This window comes from Festucalex cinctus, chromosome 2, assembly GCF_051991245.1.
Source record: "Festucalex cinctus isolate MCC-2025b chromosome 2, RoL_Fcin_1.0, whole genome shotgun sequence".
Lineage (NCBI taxonomy): Eukaryota > Metazoa > Chordata > Actinopteri > Syngnathiformes > Syngnathidae > Festucalex > Festucalex cinctus.
The window spans coordinates 35,047,772-35,067,320 of record NC_135412.1 but is presented as its reverse complement, the minus strand read 5'-3'; the positions used below and the strand labels follow the sequence as shown (position 1 = coordinate 35,067,320).

Here is a 19,549-nt window from a genome sequence, read left to right as displayed (position 1 = left end):
TGTGATGTATTGTGATACGTGAACCGCAAAATTCGGACACCAAACCAACGTGAACACATTTGACACTGCTCGATTGCTGTACTGACGTCATCAGCAAGCGCCGACCAGACGCGAAGGCCCCCGAATGGATCTGGCAGGCCGAACACATATGGTACCGACAACGGACTCCTGTCACATATTTCAACGTAAAAAGGCTGAAGCTGAGGCTTCACTTCTCACTACGGTGGCATTAGCAGTCCAGGTTATTATTAGGGATGTAACAATAAGGGCAATATCGTGATATTGTGATATTAAAACTGCCACAATATTGTCGTCATGTTCACAATATTTAAAAGGACCACATCTGTTAAAAAAGTCAGGTTGATTTCCATTTGTGCAGTTCTAGCACCCTCTAGTGGCTAGTTTATTAGTGCAATTTCATTTTCATTAGGGATGTTTTGCCCTTCTATGTTTAAAATCTGTGCTAATTGTCAGATGAAGGCGAACCTAATTTGCTTGTGAAGCGATCAATGTGTGCTTGCATTACCCAGTAAGTGCCTCAATATTGTTATTCGAGATTGTAGGTAGTTTATATGGATTGCTGTTATGTACAAAATCACAATATTGTGCTTTTTTTTTAGTATGAGCTCTTTTTTTTTTTGTTTTTACCATATTGTGATCTTTTTTAAATATCACCAACCCCCCACAATACAGTGATAATTATCGTATCGTGACCTTCATATCGTGATAATATGGTATCGTGATGTTTGGATTTCGTTACATCCCTAGTTATTATATACGAAAAACATAGTGGACTAGCAAAAGCTGTTGTAAACAACTCTGTTTTTAAATCTTGATTCTTTGTTCTCATTTAAATGTTTGTATACTGTTCGCCCCAAATTTTTCTTGTTACTAGGTTATTTAGGATGATCAAATCGTTTTTTTGTTTGTTTTTTTGTTTTTGTTTTTGTTGTGTGTTTTTTTTACGATAAATTAATGAAAATATCCGATTTTCATTGCATGACTAATAGGAGGTGAAGTGCAGTGTTACTGTGACTGGTATATCACGATCTCGAGGCTGGGCCAAGTGTCCTCTTTTTTTGGAAATGAAATGTCGGTCACCCGAGAAAAAAAAAAGTACAATTGTTTTCTACTATTGCGTTGAAGTGTTGTTCTGATGTCATACATAGACGCTCTTCACTGCTTCCTATAGTCTGGCTGAATATAAACTACAACAGGTTCAAGGCACACAGACTATGAAAGGCTGCAATCTGCCAATAAACCAAAGAAGAAGAAGAAGGCACAGAAGAAGCAACTGCGAAATGTAGGAAAATCTAATTTTTACTACTTAATTCGAGCTAGTCGTGTCACTTAATAAAGTCTGTTTATTTGAAGAAAAAAAACATTGTTTCACCACTCATCAGTTCATCGCGACAATAACAATCATAGACAATAATAATCACAGAAATGTTGCATTAATCACGTATTAACGCATATTAATCGCAGTATTTTTTTCGACCGCACTTGAGCCTTGAACGTAACCGCGGATGGTTACATTGAAGGCTGCGCAGGTCACTGATTAGGTCAGTGCACGGCATTTCCTACGCCTGTTGTTCCAAAATGAGCGGGGTGACTCCAGTTGGTGTGCTCGGTGCTAAATTTCGCTTTAAAAAAACACTCCGACGGGACTTTAGATTAAACAAAAGTAATTTGCGTTTAATTAATTAATAATTGCTGAATTACACCCAGTTGATTTGATGCTGTTACCAAGTTTACGTCAGCATTCAGCACGTTCTTTGCAATATAATTGCTGAATTGCACCCAATTGATATGATGCTGTTATGTTTTGAGCAATACACGCATGCATGCAATTGCGTACGTACATTTAATCAATGTTTGCAAATGACATTCAGATCATAAAATGCGTTAATGTCCAAATATTACGGTATTTTGCATTTTATATTACGCAAGTAATTTAGCTGATTATTCGTGATTAATCAAAATTAAAAAGCGTGATTAATCGGATTAAAAATTGTAATCGTTTGACAGCACTAATATATGTGTATATATATATATATATATATATATATATATATATATATATATATATATATATATATATATATATATATATATATATATGGAATTAAGTCAATTCAAAAGACTTTTGAGGCTGTGAGACAACAGTTCTGTAAACATCACCTTTTGACTGTCTACTGTTTCTCCAGCTCAGTTAATTGTTATCTGTTTTGAAAGTAATCCAGCTGGCATCATATTTTCTTCCGCGTGGTGTAATCATTGGACAAGAAACAACCCGCACTGTGCTCCAATGGCTGACTAATCTAATCTCTCGCGGATACAAGCTATAACAAGAGCGCAAGTTAAAAGAGGGACCGTATTGCGCTCGGCTATTTCTTGTGGCTCAGAAAAAGTCAATGAAGAGCTGTCCCACTTGAATCTGATGGAAAACTCTTCAGCAAATTGGATCGAAAGCCTGGGGGACTGCTTTGCACATAGCGAGGAATCATTTGTTATCAAGTGGACCTCTTAGGACCTAACAAATTTGATTTTATTCAGTTGGATGAGTTCATCAAGCACCCATGTCATCTGATTCGGGAAAAACAAACTGAAGACTTTTTTTTTTTTTTAATCATTTGTTATTTTTCTGGATACAACAGGAAAGCTCAAGGTAATTGTTGCTCCATGTTTTCTGTGCTTAGTAAGTATGGAACCAGAGTGTGTATTTTTAGGAATCAAGATCCATCAGGTGTTATTGTAAACCTTTTTTGTTGTTAGTCATGGAGGAGAGGAGAGAACTAGTCAACAGAGTCCACAGGGAGATCATGGATGAAGAAACTGTAGAGAAACTGGCCGGGGTTTTGCCACCAAAAGCATCTGTGTGTGACCGGGTCAAAAAATCACTCAGGTAAACTTCATTTATCCTCATCCATTGACATGGCATGGGCATGTAAACAAAACTTTTTTTCCTGTTGTGTTTGTTCCACAAACAAATTTGAGAAACCTCCAAGTGGTCTGTCCTCTTGTCCTCCCTCACACTATTACAGCCATTAAAACAATTACATTCCTTTTTAATATGTAGTAACGCATTTTTCCAACCTGCCCTTGAACACCTCACGATGAACTGTCATCACCCATAGACCTTTCACTTCAAAGTTATCAGCATTGTAATGTTATGAGCATGACTACAACGCGAATCAGAATGCTGATGCTAAGAGTGTCATTGTTACCTTCAGTATGCTAATTTGCTTGCAACAGATGACGGTATCTTAATGCTGGAGACCAACACAATTTTAGTTTCTGCTCAGAATTTATGCCCACTTATTTATATTTTCACAATACAATATAAAAAGCATTGATATAACGCCTGTTTCATAAAGTTCAAAGGAATTATACATGTAACATCTTTTTTTAATGTCTAGTATCTTGTAAGTCATCTGATGTAATGGTCATGATTTCTTGTTCATACTGTTTTTCAACATTTTAATTATTTATTTGTTATGTTGACAGAATAAAATCACATTCACAATAATGTCTAAAATGACCAAATTGGATTGATCATTAATTAACATTTTCACAGTATACCCACTTGTTTACAAAGGAAGGTTTTTGCTCAGGTTGTCTTTGAGTCAAAACATGTGAGAAAATGGGCGAAAATTGCTAATTTTTCCTAAATCCAAGCTAATATATTATCATGTCTTGTTTTGCAAGTTTTTTTTTACTTTCATGGAAGGCTAAGGAATGCAGAAAGTAGATTTTGAGCGACTATTTTAACAAAGCATCCATCCCTTTTATAAATCAATTATCTTAATATTCATTTGACCACTGTTACTGTGTTTTACCAAACAGAATTTGACATTTTTTCTTACAGTAGCTCTTTGGCCTCAGTGGAGAGGAGTACTGTTGTTCTTAAATGTGAAAGGACGATCAATTGCTCATAAAAGTTGGTTTAATAATTTGTCCCACCCACTTCACTGATGTCACTGAGTAACTTAATGGATATATTTTGTCAGAGCATAATAATCTTTTGAATACTGTAAAACTAAAGTTTGCACAACAACAAAGTAATACAAGCTGGCTACTCGCATGAAAGGAAAAGATTCACCTTCGCCATTTCACATCTGCTGCTCCACACAGAGACCACCAATTAAAGTATACAGGTACATGAAAACAAAAGAACCATGTCTGCCTCCCCCCAGGTCGAATCTTCATCTCGGGTGTTTAAGTTCCAGCATCAAGCGCTCCCTGCTGGGTAGCATTCCTATTCTGTCCTGGTTGCCTCGTTACGCCATCAAAGAAAATGCTCTGGGTGACCTCATCTCTGGGCTCAGTGTGGGCATCATGCAGCTGCCCCAAGGTCAGATATGCATACTGCATAGAAATATATTACAGGGATTTTTGAGCTTGCCGAACATGTAAACTTCAACTTGTCACTTTAGATACACTAAATAAATATTGATTTGAACAAAGTACGATAGTCGGTTGATATGCTGATGATTGTTTTTTGTTTTTGTTTTTTTTGTGACCCTGAAGGTATGGCCTATGCCTTGCTAGCGGCTGTTCCTCCAGTTTTCGGCCTTTACTCCTCCTTCTACCCCGTCCTCATCTACTTCATTTTTGGCACCTCCAAGCACATCTCAATAGGTTGGTAATTAGCCACTCACAGAGTCTAATGACTTATTGAGCACATATCTTACATTAGAAAGATCTCATGGGACACCACCAAACAAAAATGTCACAAAAAGTATACTGTACATACTGCAAAAGTCTTCATTTACTAACAAATGTACAAATACCAATTCCAAAGAAGTTGGGATATTGAATAAAATTTTTATTAAAAACAGGATAACATGATTGCATATCATTTTCAACCTATATTCAATTGAATACACAAAAAAGACAAGATACTGTATTTGAAGTACAAATGGATAAACATTACTATTTTTATTTATTTATTTTTATTTTTTTATTATTATTATTTTTTATTACGTTAACCACTGACTGATACATCACCTTATCTTTTATTTACACTCAATAAACCTTTGGGAACTGATTGTCTTTCCCATTCTTGCTTGATGTATAACGTCTTCATTGTCTTCTTTTGCGCTTCATAATGTGCCACATGTTCAATGGGAGACATGTCGGGACTGTTGGTAGAGAGTGTTCACACATTTTTTTCAAACTACATTTGTCACGTTGTTTTGAAGCTGCTAAATGCAGAAAATTCAATTTGGAACTGCTTCTCCCTTCTTACTTACGCAACGCGCACATAACATCACATCCGCAGACCGAAGGCGGGAAATTCAAACCCGGATGCAATCTGAACACTATTGACCAGAAGCTTTCAGGAGTATCCATTGTGAAAAGATAAGGTCTCAATCTGCTTATTGGAAGATGTTTGAGTCATAAATGTTCCAATAAAAAGGCTATTTTTAAAGATGTTTTTGGGCAAATTGCTACATATTGCAGCTTTAACACATGTAGAATGTGGCTTGATGTGGTCTTGCTGAAATAAAATGGAAAAAAAAGTATTGGATGTAATGGATTATTTGCTCAAGCAGATGTTCGGGGGGAATTATTTGCCCAAAAAAATATAACATTCATCAGTTTGAACACTAAATATGTATACGCCTGTATGCTACTAATACTGTATGTATACTGTATTAATGTGTATTAATTTAAAAATAGATTTGCCAATCATTGTATTGTGTTTTTATTTACGGTTTACACAATTTCCCAACTTCATTGAAGTTGTGGTTTGTTCTTCGTGTGAAATCTGGGCCTTTTGAGTACAAAGCTGATATACAGCCAGGAAACTTAAATTATTTGGTTGTAGGAAAGTCAATAAGTAGATAGAATGTAGAGCAGGGGTCTCCAAGTTCGGTCCTCGAGAGCCCCTATCCAGCCTGTTTTCCATGTTTCCCTCCACTAACACACCTGATTCATGATCGGGATCGTTATCAGGCTTCTGCAAAGCTTGCTGATTAGCTGATCATTAGATTCAGCTGTGCTGAAGGACGGAGACATGGAAAACAGGCTGGATAGGGCCTCTCGAGGACCGAATTTGGAGACCCCTGCTGCAGAGGTTAATATTACCTTCTGACATTCTATCTTAGAAATGTGCAGTATTTGGATTATGAGTTGTACTCTTCTCTCCTTCAGGAACATTTGCAGTGATTAGTGTGATGCTCGGTGGGGTTACCGAGCGATTAGCTCCAGACTCAGACTTTATGACTTTATGGGACAACGTGACCAACACCAGCGTATTGGACAGCCCTGCTCGCGACGCAGAGCGGATCCGAGTGGCAACTGCCGTTACATTCTTAGTAGGACTATTTCAGGTGCACTATTTGCTTCCATGCCCAGTTGTAACAAAGCATGCATTGCTTTTTTTTTTTTCTTGTCAAAGCATGCATTTCTGACTTCTTGTTGTCCAATCTATGTAGATCGTACTCGGCTTGGTCCATTTCGGATTTGTGGTGACCTACCTCTCGGAGCCGCTGGTCCGAGGTTACACCACAGGTGCTGCAATCCACGTTATCGTGTCCCAGCTCAAATACACCTTTGGAATCAGCCCCTTGAGATACAGCGGACCACTCTCCTTGATATATGTAAAGTCATCGTGATCACATATGGAAATGCGTTCTGATGACAATTTAGAAAGAACAAATGCCACAGTCAAGGCAATGTATTCATAACTATTAAAACTCTTTCACTGCCAGCCATATTAAAAAAATTCAAAATGTTCAATACCCACGCGATATTACGTTCAATAAATTGAATATAAGTCAAATCTACCAAACGACAGAATAGAATACTTTTTGCCCCGTCCCGTTCTATTATAATTGACAGTAGAAAAATGTAGGTTTGCCAAGATAAAGCCATTTCTCCCATGGACTCTGAAACTGTTTATTTCGTATAAAACGGGGCAATGATGTCATCTACCGGTGGTTAGGCAAAGGTAAAGGTGTTTCCAAGTTTGACATTTACAGTGGAGATTCTTCCCATCTATCCCCACTCTGAAAAATTATAATTAACAAGTATACTTGTCACTGGGAGTGAATGAGTTAATATGATGCAGTACAAAAGAGTATCTTGTCATTTTGGAAACAAAGGTAATGTTCACATACAATAGCATATACTGTATTTTGATGACATTTACATATTTTTCCTCATGCTGAATGTTATTCAAAGAGTTGCATTTGAGTTGACTAAACTTTCATAGTACTGTACATAGACAGGGACATAGACATTCACTGAAACTTAAATGTTCAAAAGTTGCAAAATGTTTCTTCTTGTCATTGCTTAAGCCACATCACATACACTTTCTCTCTGCTTTATCATTTTATTACAGACAGTGGTGGAGATATGTTATCGCATTCCACAGACCAACGTCGGGACTCTGGTGGTCAGCATTGTCGCCATTGTTGGCCTCATCCTTGCCAAAGAGTTCAATTCATACTTGAGTAAAAAAATACCTGTCCCAATACCTGTGGAATTGCTTGGTGTGAGTATAAAGAACCTCAAATGCGCTTCACTCTCACAAATATGAAGGCACTCCATTTAATAAACAGCTCTACTTCAGATCACCATAGCTACGTTGGTATCCTGGCAAGCGAATTTACAGGGGAAATATGGAGTGGATGTGGTTGGAAAAATTCCATCAGGGTGAGAAACCATGTTTTTAATCAACATAAGGATATGTTCAAGATGATTTTTTGTGGGGGGGTCTAATTCCTTGTCTTTTATCGAGCAGCCTCCAGCCACCTGTTTTCCCGACCACCTCGCACTTTGGTCAGGTGATTGGGGACGCCTTCGCTCTGGCTGTGGTTGGCTACGGCATCGCCATCTCACTAGGAAGGATCTTTGCACTCAAATATGGATATAAAGTGGACAGTAACCAGGTAGGACACAAGCATGAAGACCAGGATGTTGAAATGACCCAATTAAAACGTGTCAATTTTATGCTTAATTTAAGGAACTGATAGCCTTGGGGCTCAGTAACTCCATTGGAGCAATGTTCCAGTGTTTCGCCGTCAGTTGCTCCATGTCCCGCTCTATGGTTCAAGAGAGCACGGGAGGGAAGACTCAGGTGGGCACGATCGTTTGTCAGTTTCATTTTGCTTTTATTCCATTTTCCACTCAGAGTTCTTGTCAAGCGATTTAAGAGTCAGCTGCAGCATCAAGTCATAATTTTAACAAATGTTTAAAACTGTTGAAGACCAGCAGACCTGCCATATATTAATCAGGTAATATGACAAAATATTAAATATTTCTTTGTATGTTAAACTTATGCCAAAGTCGAACTTGAAAAGATCCTCAACAGTCCTCAGGTACAGCACTGTCTTTATGCTCATAATATTAAGTATCTTTCTAGCAAAATGAATATTTTATTCTTGTAATATCTCAACTTTACTTTTGTCGTGTTGCATTGTTACCTCTGCTTATGTCAATATCAAACATGATTTATAAAAAATGTCTTCTAACTGTGTGAGATCTCAATGTAGGTGAAAATGTTTTTCTTCTTAAAAATTCATTGAATTTATATGTATTTCTTTTGCTGAGTATAACACAAAAAACTGGAAAAGACAGCAAATTAATCAACAATAAAGGATAGCTAAAAAAAATTCATTGGATTTTGTAATGTCTAATCATTCATACTCTTTCTGCATACAAGCATATGTAGTGATCTCAATTCATAATTGATTATAAATGCTGTATTGTCCACACATTATGGGAGAACGTACCAGGATTGTTTATATTGGTCCAATACATTGCATTAGCTAAAAAATTGTCCAACAATATCAGGGACATTTGTCTTTTGCCTCTTTCAATTTGTATATTTAATAATTAAAAAAAAAAGAAAAAAAAAAAAAAGCCTATCCAGTGGGATCATTTTTGGCAGGTGATCCACAATTATATCTCTATGTACTCTGTCATTTGTCATTTGTAATTAGTTATCTTCTATCTTACTGCAGTCTGCGTAGAAAATTTGTCTCAAGATTAAATGTTTAGTTTTAGCAATTACGATGTCATATTCATTGATTTTCAGTTGATGAATGTCAAAGCCTTGGCAGAGGTCTGCACTTGAGTAAACTTTTCAACATCACATCCATACCTAAAGCGCTGAAGGGACAAAACGAATTAATTCAGAATAAATCGTTTATCATTTAAGCTTCATTGAAGGAAGAAAGGCAAGCCCTGACTGATGTTGCGTCTCTATTCCATGCAGGTTGCCGGGGCACTATCAGCCATTGTTATTCTTTTCATCACTCTGTGGATTGGAGCTCTGTTTGAAGATTTACCCAAGGTGCGTGTGTTAATGTCATGCGCATGTGGAACAGAGAAGTGAATGAACGTCTTATTACTAAAGCCTGAACTGGCACCCAACATCCACGTTCACTATTCGTGTTGACTTGGCTTATGATCTTTTATGAAGATTTGAGTAGCTACTTGTTGCTAGGCGGAAATTGCAGGGCCCAATTACAACTGTCTCATAGATCAAGATCAATGGTTTAATATTTTGTGCGCCCGCAGAACTAACTAGGCTGTTTGGGTGACATTTTGTACAAATACATGTACCATTTATGTACACACAAATACAAACAAACCACAGAGTTCTCATGGGGAGAACATGACAACACTTTGACAAAGGTACTTGATTAACAACCTTCAAGTGTAGAGGCAGCCACTCCACACAACATGAGTCACACACAAGCTGGCCATTCTGTTGTTTTACAGTACAAATCATATTCAAGGATCTCATGCAGCATGTGTGGCTCATCATGAATCACCATGCTTCATTATTTGACTCACTATTTGTGCTGGAGAGACAAAGACAACAAATCTCGCGGCTAGTTCTGTTTTTATTTATTTTTTTATGCAGGCAATGCTGGCTGCCATTATCTATGTGAACTTGCATGGTATGATGAAGCAATTCTTGGACATACCTGCATTGTGGAGGAGTAATAAAACAGACATGGTGAGTTGAAACAAGGGTAGTCAGTCAGGTAGAGTGGGGGACAAATTTTCACAAACAGAACTTGACTGGATATTTTAATTGGGACATAAAGAAAAATGACTCCTTGAGCAAATTTTGAGGATTCTGATGTGCCTGCCCACCCATCAGGTGTGAAATTAAACCACCAAGTCAATCTGTTTTGAACTGCCTCTTCTGGATTATGTAGATGTAAACGAGCCGTTCAGAATTTTGGATTAATAGGGTAACTATTCCCACTCCTATACCAAGTTTCTTTATATATGACTCGGCAGCTATGTTGGCCAAAGATCTGCCCTTTCAATGCTATACAACACTGCACAGAAGCACTATTAGTGTAAGACAAAAGATAAGCAGAATTGCATTGTTAGCAAAATCAGCAAAGTTGCCAATGTGCGTGGTGTAATTTTGTTTAGCGATATATGAAAAATATTAAACTTAAGTCCTTTGTTTGTTTGTTTTTTTAAATCTTGGTCTGAAGGTCTACAGAAAGGTGCATGCTGATAAGTGTACAAGACCGTACAATACACAGCCAAGGCAATGTGATATTAGCATTTTGTTATCAAGGTGGAAATAAAAAGCTGCTTTTAATGTCTCCTTTCCAGGTGGTCTGGATAGCCACTTTCCTCCTCACTGTGATGTTGAACCCTGACCTGGGACTCGCTGCCTCCATTGGCTTCTCAATGCTTACTGTCATCTTCAGGACACAGTTGTAGGAAATAGATAATATAATAATCATCCATTATTTCTGCAAGGTGGAAATGTATGTAAACAAATATTACAGTTGCGTGACATTTTCCTGTCATTTTGTTGTTGTTGTTTTTCCCAGACCTAAGTACTCCAAATTGGGGCAGGTTCCAAACACAGAAATATACAGACCTATGGAGGACTACACTCAGGTAAATAAAATGTTTCAGAGTTAATTTAGTGCATGTAGTAAATATTTGTAGAGCACAACCTTCCAGCTCTACATTTTACATAAATAATCAATGTATGATGTACATTATAAAATGAACCTTTCTTGCGTTTTGTCAGCGTAAGCAGGATTGAAGAGATTTGACGTTCAATAATCTTCAGCAAAAACTATAGGATGAGCTGAAACACTGTACTTTGTTTTCAAATTTTCTTAATTCAAGTTTGCAGTTTCAACCAAAATAGTGTGCCGCCATCCAGTGGTTGACAATGGAATTATGAACTATGGGCTGGGTGCTAGTAATTCAGTTATGATTTTGATTATTACACTCTACGATTGCAAAATTGGCTTGATTGTAAAAGAATGATTAATACTAATTTTGATTTGTTTTTGAGATATGCACCCACGAGTTCTTCTACCACCTCTCCCCCTCTCAAAGCTGGCTAGCTTGCTCATTTTTTTAAATATCTAATTTTATAAATCCAAAAGGAACTTACATAATTGCAGTATACTGTTTCAAATAATTTTGTCTTAATGTTTCTACATTTAAACATTTTCTTGTTTTAAACCAATAAATAAATGATCAGAATAATCATGTTTCCAATTATTACCAAAATAATCTTTTCTTTTCTTTTTTTTTTCCATAATCCAGCACCCCTAGAGGGGAGTTAAATTCTTCATTTAATGTGGTCATAACGTTATAGCTTGTCTGTGTATATTGATCAAGATGATTTGTTGGATAGCATTGTGAGTGTATTTTTTTTTTCTTCTGACTGCTGTTAGTTGAGAGAAGTGCCTGGTATTTTGATCTTTCGATCTTCTGCCACACTCTACTTTGCAAATGCTGAGATGTATCAAGATGCACTGGCCAAGAAAGTGAGTGCACATGTACACAACAAAGAAAAAAAAAATCTGCATACAGAAAGTCCATGATAGGTGAACTGCAATATAATGGTAGTTAACTGTATTTGTGTGCATGGACCCCGTCCGTCCCCTCACAGTCATTCACACTAAAATGTCCGCATTTTTACAAAATTACATCTCCAACTTTGTTCAAAATGTCAGTCAAGTCTTGCATCTGCATCACTTTTGTTTGGGAAAGATGAAATCCAGATCTAGGAAAAACATGCTTGACAAAAGATCATAAACTTCTAATTCATTTACATGTCAACTTTTCAATAATACAAGCAATTGTGAGCTTTTTTGCTTCCCTGTCTGGGGAGCACAAATAAGCTTTCACAGAAATGTCACTCACTGTGAGATGCCTGCAGATCTGTTCTTGCAAAATTGCAGTTACTTTATTATCGGGTGCTTGCAGGAAGGATTGTTTTCAATGAGGAAGTCCATGTTTCTCGGTGCATAAATCCATCATTCAGCGCAAAAATATAATAGACTGCACTTGTTCCCAAACATAATTGCTTCATGAAATAGAGAGTAAGAAGAAACACTTTTAATGTTCCTCATGCAGTTTAGTTGCAGTTCATAACATGTGTAAATAAACTGCAGTTAATCACATGTGTAAATAAAGTGGCACCAGCCCCAAAAGTAGGAGGAAAAGAATAAACATTTCCAGTACACAGTACAGTGCTGATATTGTGTGTTAAAAAAACAAAACAAAACAAGAAAAAAATGTGGTCAAAAACTTAAGTGAAAAATCTGAATGAAAACACAACAAAATATCTCAACATTAGCTTCCCAGACTGTTTTTTTTTTTTTTTTAACTTGTTCATCTCTGTATCCACACAATTGTACATTACATGTCAATATGAGTGTGAATGGCTGTTGTGGACTGGAGACTAGAGCAGGATGTTCCTCCCACATGAAGCTTGGCTTCACCTTCATAGCTTTAACAGTCTTACTGGTGGATGAGGTTTTGTGCAAAAGACACAAGAGTGCTCAATGAGCAAACCATAACGAAAAATGATAAGTGGTTTTGTGTATTTCATCATGCATACGATTATGAAAAAAGTCAGCCTTACGATGTATAATTAATTGTCTTTTGCTGTGCATTTTAGTCTGGCTTTGACATGACCAAAATCCTGTCAGCGAAGAAGAAACTTGAAGCCAAAAGGAAGAAGAACGAGAAACAAAAACCCCAAAATGCTGCAAAAAATAATGTGGTGGACATGGTGAGAATACCACCAACAAAATTTTTAAGTCCATTTCTTACAGAATTGGATTGTGTCATCCCACTCACATAAGAAACCAAATTGACAACATTTAACCTTAGCTGTATTTGGAAAGAACTAAAACATGCCTCCTGCATAATCAGGACATAGAGCTGGAGGAGCACGAGAAGGAAGTAGCCACCATTGATGTGGATGCTGAGCCTGACCCGTCCCTGCCCAGAGCCATCATCCTCGACCTCAGTCCCGTCAACTTCTTAGACACTGTGGGAGTCAAGACCTTGCGTGGCGTAAGAAAATAACACATGCACACTCATCAGGACAGAACCTCGTAGGTGATACAGGAAATGTAAATACCGTATTTCCATTAATTAGAGGCGGAAACTCATTAAGTCTATGATCATGTGCACCATCAACTTAAAATAAACACCTTCTAATATACACCTCATTTTTCAAATCAGAAAAGAAAGGGCATTTAGTAACTAAGTATTTCATTCGTAGACACTAGAGCAGTGGTCCTTAACTTGGTTTTGATCGAACCCCAGGGATTCTGTGAGTTAGTCTCAGGGGTTCCGCATAGATCAAGACCCAACCCGACTCAAATTATTCGAGATGATATGAATGGCAATTATTGACTGCAAGTGATCACGTTACATTGCTTGGCATATTTGTGCTACAGGGAATTTGATGCACTCACTTATCGACTTGTGGGTGTTATGATGGTACGCCGTGTGATTTCTTTTACTATTGTAATCCCCTCATAATATCCATCCATCCATTTTCTTGACCGCTTATTCCTCACAAGGGTCGCGGGGGGTGCTGGCACCTATCTCAGCTGGCTCTGGGCAGTAGGCGTGGGACACCCTGGACTGGTTGCCAGCCAATCGCAGGCCCCCTCATAATATGTTGAGCAAAAAAAGAAAAAGTGGTCAGATGATTATGTGCAATATGACTAACGAAACATATGGCGTTCTACAGGGTTCAATTCTGGACCCCTTGCTGTTTTCATGGTATCTGCTGCTTCTGCGTTCCACTTTAAGAAAACAGCAGTGGTTGTTTTAAAGTGCTTATAGAGTTGAGTTGATGATGGGAGTCAGCATCCGAACTGCATGATTAGCAATGCCAAGTTGAGAAATTCTAATGCAGCACAATTGGCTACCAAGCAAAACTGAAGGGACACTTCCTTAAACTGCAGGGAGATGGGGAATACAAGAACACAACACTTTCTGCCTTCAAGAACCAGATTCCATGAGAAGGAAGTTACCCTCCCTATTCATTTTGTTCACCAGTAAAGTCTCTCTCTTAAATTTGAAAAAACAAACAAACATATTTTTCAATAAAGAAGGGTTCGGTCAATCTGCATGCATGCGAAACTGGTGGCGTTCAGTACCTCCAACAAGGTTAAGAGTTTTGTTCTTTTTGGGGGTTTTTCCCGTTGAACTTGTTTGAACTCTTGTGAGGCATTTAAACAGTCTGTCAGTGTAGAAAATAGAAGTTGCACTTGTATAGTTGACTGTGATGATGATGTGCTCTATTTTCTTTTTTGGGGGGGTATGTGGTCGTGAGGGTAAAAAGGCTTCATTTTAAACTTAAATAAGCATTAAAGTTGCTCCATTTCGTCCATTTATTGTGATCCACAAAAAATTCAATTACTTGACTACTAAGAAAACTCATGTATTGACCTCTTTACCGTTTTCGTCCTTTTTCAGATTGTGAAAGATTACGGGGAAATTGGTGTGGAGGTGGTGCTTGCGTCTTGTCAATGTGAGTTCCCTGGCATCACTAGGAACGCATCGAACTGACCAACCGGCAACAGACATTTTTAAATGCAAACAATGCCTTTTCAATTCAGTCTTTTTTTCTGCTCTGTCACATTCTTTCTTCACTTGCCTTTGTGTTTCTCTCTCTTAGCTGGCGTGATCGATAATCTGCATACTGGCGGGTTCTTCAACGACAAAGTGACGCCTCCTCTCTTCGCCACTGTCCATGACGCTGTGCTTTACTGCCAGTCTGAGCAAATCTCTGAGGTGATGTAGAGCACAATGACACACGACCAACGTTAATGTTTTAGGCAGTAAAAATAATTATATTAACATTTTAATTAAGTTTGGTTTTTTTTTTTTTTTTACATAAGAGTGCATTCAATTATATACACATTAAAATATTTAAAAAAAAATACTTTTTAATCACTCTCATGACGATAATGACAAATGCAGGGTAATAAATGTTGCAGAGCTGATACACCTTAAGTAGACTTACAAGTCAAATAAATGCCGAAAATAACATACATAAAGCACTCTCAGGCTACACTTGCTAGTGTTTAAAAGCTACTGTCACCACTAGGGGTGTAACAAAACCCGATACAAATCCTGAAATAGGTTTTGATTTGAGACAGGAGGAAGTGCCGTCGAGTATGTAAATATTCTCCCACTACATGCAAACCAGGGGCCGGATCAGGTTATATCCTTCCTTTTAGAATGAATTATAGTAAATAATCGAGACTTGACGACAGATTTACAACCATAGACAAGCGATCTGGCATATCACTCAATAGTAACGAATAGGTGCGAGTGATGGCCTCTCAATGTGACGTCACATCCGCCCCAAACATGGCGACAATTATTACAATTAACGAGCCAAATTATTTTGGCAAATGCAAATATAGACCCAAAAATGGGAAGACCAGATATTTATCAAACTTTACAATATATGTTCCGTTTCCCCATGAATACCTTGAAATGTTACTCCGGTGGCACACTTTCATTTGCAACAATAGCATCCTGTTTGCCAAAGTTGACCCCCAGTTACTTATCTCACGTACAAACGTGAACAACGTTGTTGGTATCCCTCTGTTCATGAAAGAAAAAATGCCAGACGCCATGCTAGCAACAAATTTAAGGATGTCCCTATGGTCATATTAATTTCAGTCTTTTCCTATGAGTTCCAGAATTTTTGCCCAGACCTGTTTTATTATTATTATTATTATTATTTTAATATAATTATGTTGAACCATAATTCAAAAGCAATGTCTGATTTTCATTGTCATTTATTTTTATTTCTTATTACTTTCGTCAGATTCAGCTGACCACCACCTTAACAGATGGGTACCAACGTTTTTTTTTTTGTGTTTTTTTTTTTGTGTTTTTTTTTTTGTGTTTTTTTTTTTTGTGAATTGACATCTAGTCCACCCTTTTGACTCTCCGCTGGCAGACAAAGCAAGCTGCACTTCCAAAGGAACTTGTGTAGGCTGCACATTCTCCTGCTAGTGGCAATGACATTGAAAAAAGAAATGCCATGAATTAACAAGAAAGAGGAGAGAAAGTCAAAGATTTTAGTTGGTACATCATACCCATCATTTTCTTAGGTTATTTTAAACTAAATCAATTAGTCTATTTCCCTAATTAATTTAACCATATTTGGCAAATGAGATTATTGTTGCACAATACAATTAAAGTCATGCATAACAAAGTCAGATTAGGAATAAAAACAAAAATTGTTACATTGGGGAGTGTGCATCTAACAGAATGGTTATTTTGTTTTACAGGTGATGACAGGAACACATTTGTGAGTGATGTGCGTGATTTTATATCATATCATGAAGATGAAAGGATGCAAGAGGATTTTACTCACTGGATTCAGTCGCATAAGTGGGACTCGTATGCAAAGCCAAACCTATTTAAAGGACCCAGTGAAAATATATATATTTTTTGTACTAACAGGCCAAGTTGGGAGGGATCATACATTAGAATGAAATGACCCATGATGGATCCTCAGACAGAATAGTTCTTAGTCCATCTGGTGTATGCATTGCCATTAAGAATGAATTAATTAATTAAAAATAAAAGTACTTCGAAAAATTAAAAATAAAAACATCGACAACGCATAAAATTTACATATGTTCAAAAAAGGAGTAGGAAGAAGTATAGATTTTTTTAACGCCTACCTCTTCATGACTTATATGACACTATTACAAGTTTACAAAGAAATATGAGCTTGTATCCTTATAAATGAATAACACAGACATGACAAAAAAATAATCATCCGCATAACTAAAGGTTTATACAGAATTATTCTCAGTTTTGTTTATACCTACATCTCAGTCCTGTCTAAAACAGTTCCTCTTCCCTATACTTATCTAGAAATGCCTTCTTAAACTTCTTTTTAAAAAGATGTGTTTGTACTTTGTTTTATATTCATCTCCAAATTGTTTCACAAAGTCACCCCCTGCCTATATATCCACATGCTTTTCATTGTTGGTTGAACTTTTAGTTTGTTGGAATTTAACCCCACCCCCACTCTCCCCCACCACTTTAGATTATACTTGCTGAGAGACATGAAACAACAACTTCGAGCAACATTGTCAAATACTGTTCGAAATTGCTACTCTAAAAAATACATACCTACAAAAAAGATGGATGGATGGATGGATGGATGGATGGGAAACAAAATGTCAAAGTTATTTTGGGGCAGGAAATGAGCTTCATACCTAAACAAGTGGGTAAACCAAAATGTATTAGGCCAGGAAATGAATCAAACACTCTACAAAACTAAACAGGACATACTGAAACCTTCTGGACTGCAGCCGCTGAACATCCTTGATACCAGCGGGTTCGAGGATTGCCGTCACGACAGGCACCTTATGGCCACAGCCGGCTCAACAATGGAGGCACCGAACATGGTCCACTCGGACTCAATGACCCTTACGATTGGGTTGCGCTGTTTGGGTCACATACACGAATATATATCGCATTGATCATGTATTAACGCAGATTAATCACACTTATTAAGTTTGACCGCAAATGATCCTTTAGCTTGATGGTTACGTTTGAGGTAGCACAAGTTGTTTGAACAATAAACATAACTACGTGCATTAAAGTATATGTATGTCATTCTGAATATTTGTTATATCAAAATATTGGGCTCATTTTTGTTTTCATTTTAAATTATGCAAGTCATTAACTGATTAGAAAAAGAGGATGAGAGTGTGCAGCGGGTCAAAAATGTTAAAGACGTCCTCATAACATTAAATGTCGACTCAATTAACACATAACAGGTCCTCTTCAAATTTAGCGGGCAAAAAATGTTGATAAAAAGTCATTTTAATTAAGTGATTAATCATGATTAATCAAAATTCTGGTAGTGATAAAACATCATACCCATCCTGTTCATTAAAAGGGAGATATATCTCAGCAATCGCATCATCTGCTGGCCATGAGACAGATGTGAGGAGAAACAACTATTTTCCAGTGCATATGAATAAAGCGATTGCATTTCTCACTAGTGTGGAAGCTTATTATGTAAACTGTAGAACATCCATTCCAGGAAAGGTAATAAATCGATGACATCACACTGCCCAGTGATGTCACCACCTCAAACCCATGTGGTGATGCCACACCCTGTGTGTCTACAGCTGCCATGACACAATGACTGTCATCATCGGGGAAGGCCTCAGAAAGCCAATTTTGAATTTTGACACTGCTCAGGTCTCCTTGTAGGAGGCGATTCAGAGTGGTACATGTTTAAACAAAGCAGATGAAACCAACTGAAGGAAGCTAACATAATATCTATATATTTTTATAAATGGATTCCAATAATCCTTCGCCGTATCGTGCTAATAGCAGAATTGAGAGTACGTCCAGGTCAGTTGTAGAGGCTGACCCTAATAACGTCACAGATTGTATAGAAACACATATGACCCATACGACACAAATTGAAGGAGAGGACTTTACAGATATTAAGAAGGTTTCCCTTCACTATGAAGAGCAATTGGGTAAGTCAGTGTGGTTACTGGTACTAAGGGGGGTGGGGGGGTTATAGAAACAATGCTCCACACCCTCCATAATTATGGGCACCACTGGTTAAGATGTGTTATTTAGCTTCTAATAAATTCATTTTAAAAAAAAAAGTGGGAAAAAATCCAATTGAAACCTTCTGTTAATATGTTGCCAACAAAACAGCACCTAATCCTTTTCTGTATTTCAACGATGGGAGATGAGGATACAGAGAGGTGTGGACTCGAGTCATGTGACTTGGACTCGAGTCAGACTCGAGTCATGAATTTGACGACTTTAGACTCGACTTGAAAAAAGTGAAAAGACACTCGACTTGGACTTGAACAATTATGACTTTTGACTTAACTTGAGCCCTTTGACTTGAAAAGACTTGCTTCTTCTACCTAAACAAAAAGATTAAAATGTATATAAACGATTAAGTTCCGTCTCGGTGTGTGCGTCGGCGTGCGTGTGCGAGCTGTGCTGACCTGACAACATAGCGCAGTCATTCAAACATATCAGGGAAGCCGCAAACACGGCCCCTCCGCTAAAGCAAACTTCAAAATAAAGTTGACCAAATAATACATTGACACAAATGCAACAGCCTTGGTTAATTTTACTTTGAAGTCTGTGTGCCTGATGGTGTGAACGCAAGCTTGACTACTTCCCTTTGACAATTTGGCTTGCATTATCGACGTTTTTATTGAAATTACATGTTTTCTACCACCATTATCATGATGCCACC

At 37.4% G+C, this 19,549-nt stretch overlaps 1 protein-coding gene and 1 long non-coding RNA gene across 7 annotated transcripts; one reads left to right on the top strand and one right to left on the bottom strand.

Moving 5' to 3' along the window:
- Positions 1 to 2,399: 2,399 nt before the first annotated feature.
- slc26a6.2 (solute carrier family 26 member 6, tandem duplicate 2) lies at positions 2,400 to 18,346 on the top strand. 3 transcript variants are annotated; one of them, XM_077514828.1, is made up of 20 exons: positions 2,400 to 2,668; positions 2,776 to 2,905; positions 4,197 to 4,354; positions 4,531 to 4,641; positions 6,160 to 6,338; positions 6,444 to 6,608; positions 7,352 to 7,504; positions 7,583 to 7,665; positions 7,754 to 7,901; positions 7,976 to 8,089; positions 9,230 to 9,307; positions 9,884 to 9,979; positions 10,600 to 10,706; positions 10,824 to 10,893; positions 11,691 to 11,783; positions 12,923 to 13,036; positions 13,180 to 13,323; positions 14,743 to 14,797; positions 14,945 to 15,060; positions 16,578 to 18,346. In XM_077514828.1, the coding sequence occupies exons 2-20, from the start codon at positions 2,778 to 2,780 to the stop codon at positions 16,599 to 16,601; spliced, it is 2,136 nt and encodes a 711-aa protein (XP_077370954.1). In that variant the 5' UTR covers positions 2,400 to 2,668; positions 2,776 to 2,777; the 3' UTR covers positions 16,602 to 18,346. The 3 variants fall into 3 exon arrangements, with proteins under 3 accessions (XP_077370954.1, XP_077370955.1, XP_077370956.1); XM_077514829.1 differs by lacking the exon at positions 13,180 to 13,323; XM_077514830.1 differs by lacking the exons at positions 2,400 to 2,668; positions 2,776 to 2,905; positions 4,197 to 4,354; positions 4,531 to 4,641 and adding an exon at positions 6,010 to 6,082.
- LOC144014670 (uncharacterized) lies at positions 11,992 to 19,250 on the bottom strand. Of its 4 annotated transcripts, none has more exons than XR_013282531.1 (4): positions 17,596 to 19,250; positions 17,434 to 17,519; positions 13,731 to 15,055; positions 11,992 to 13,313 (listed from the first exon to the last, which is right to left on the bottom strand). It is a non-coding gene; the product is annotated as an uncharacterized LOC144014670 (long non-coding RNA). The 4 variants fall into 4 exon arrangements; XR_013282530.1 differs by having other exon boundaries at positions 17,602 to 19,250; XR_013282532.1 differs by lacking the exon at positions 17,434 to 17,519.
- Positions 19,251 to 19,549: the final 299 nt, after the last annotated feature.

Bases quoted from the DNA above. Each gene is read 5' to 3' on its own strand.
- slc26a6.2 (XM_077514828.1), top strand. From the start codon at position 2,778: ATGGAGGAGAGGAGAGAACTAGTCAACAGAGTCCACAGGGAGATCATG. The intron at 9,980-10,599 runs GTGAGTTGAAAC...TCTCCTTTCCAG, and splicing joins GGAGTAATAAAACAGACATG to GTGGTCTGGATAGCCACTTT. The intron at 13,037-13,179 runs GTGAGAATACCA...CTGCATAATCAG, and splicing joins AAAATAATGTGGTGGACATG to GACATAGAGCTGGAGGAGCA.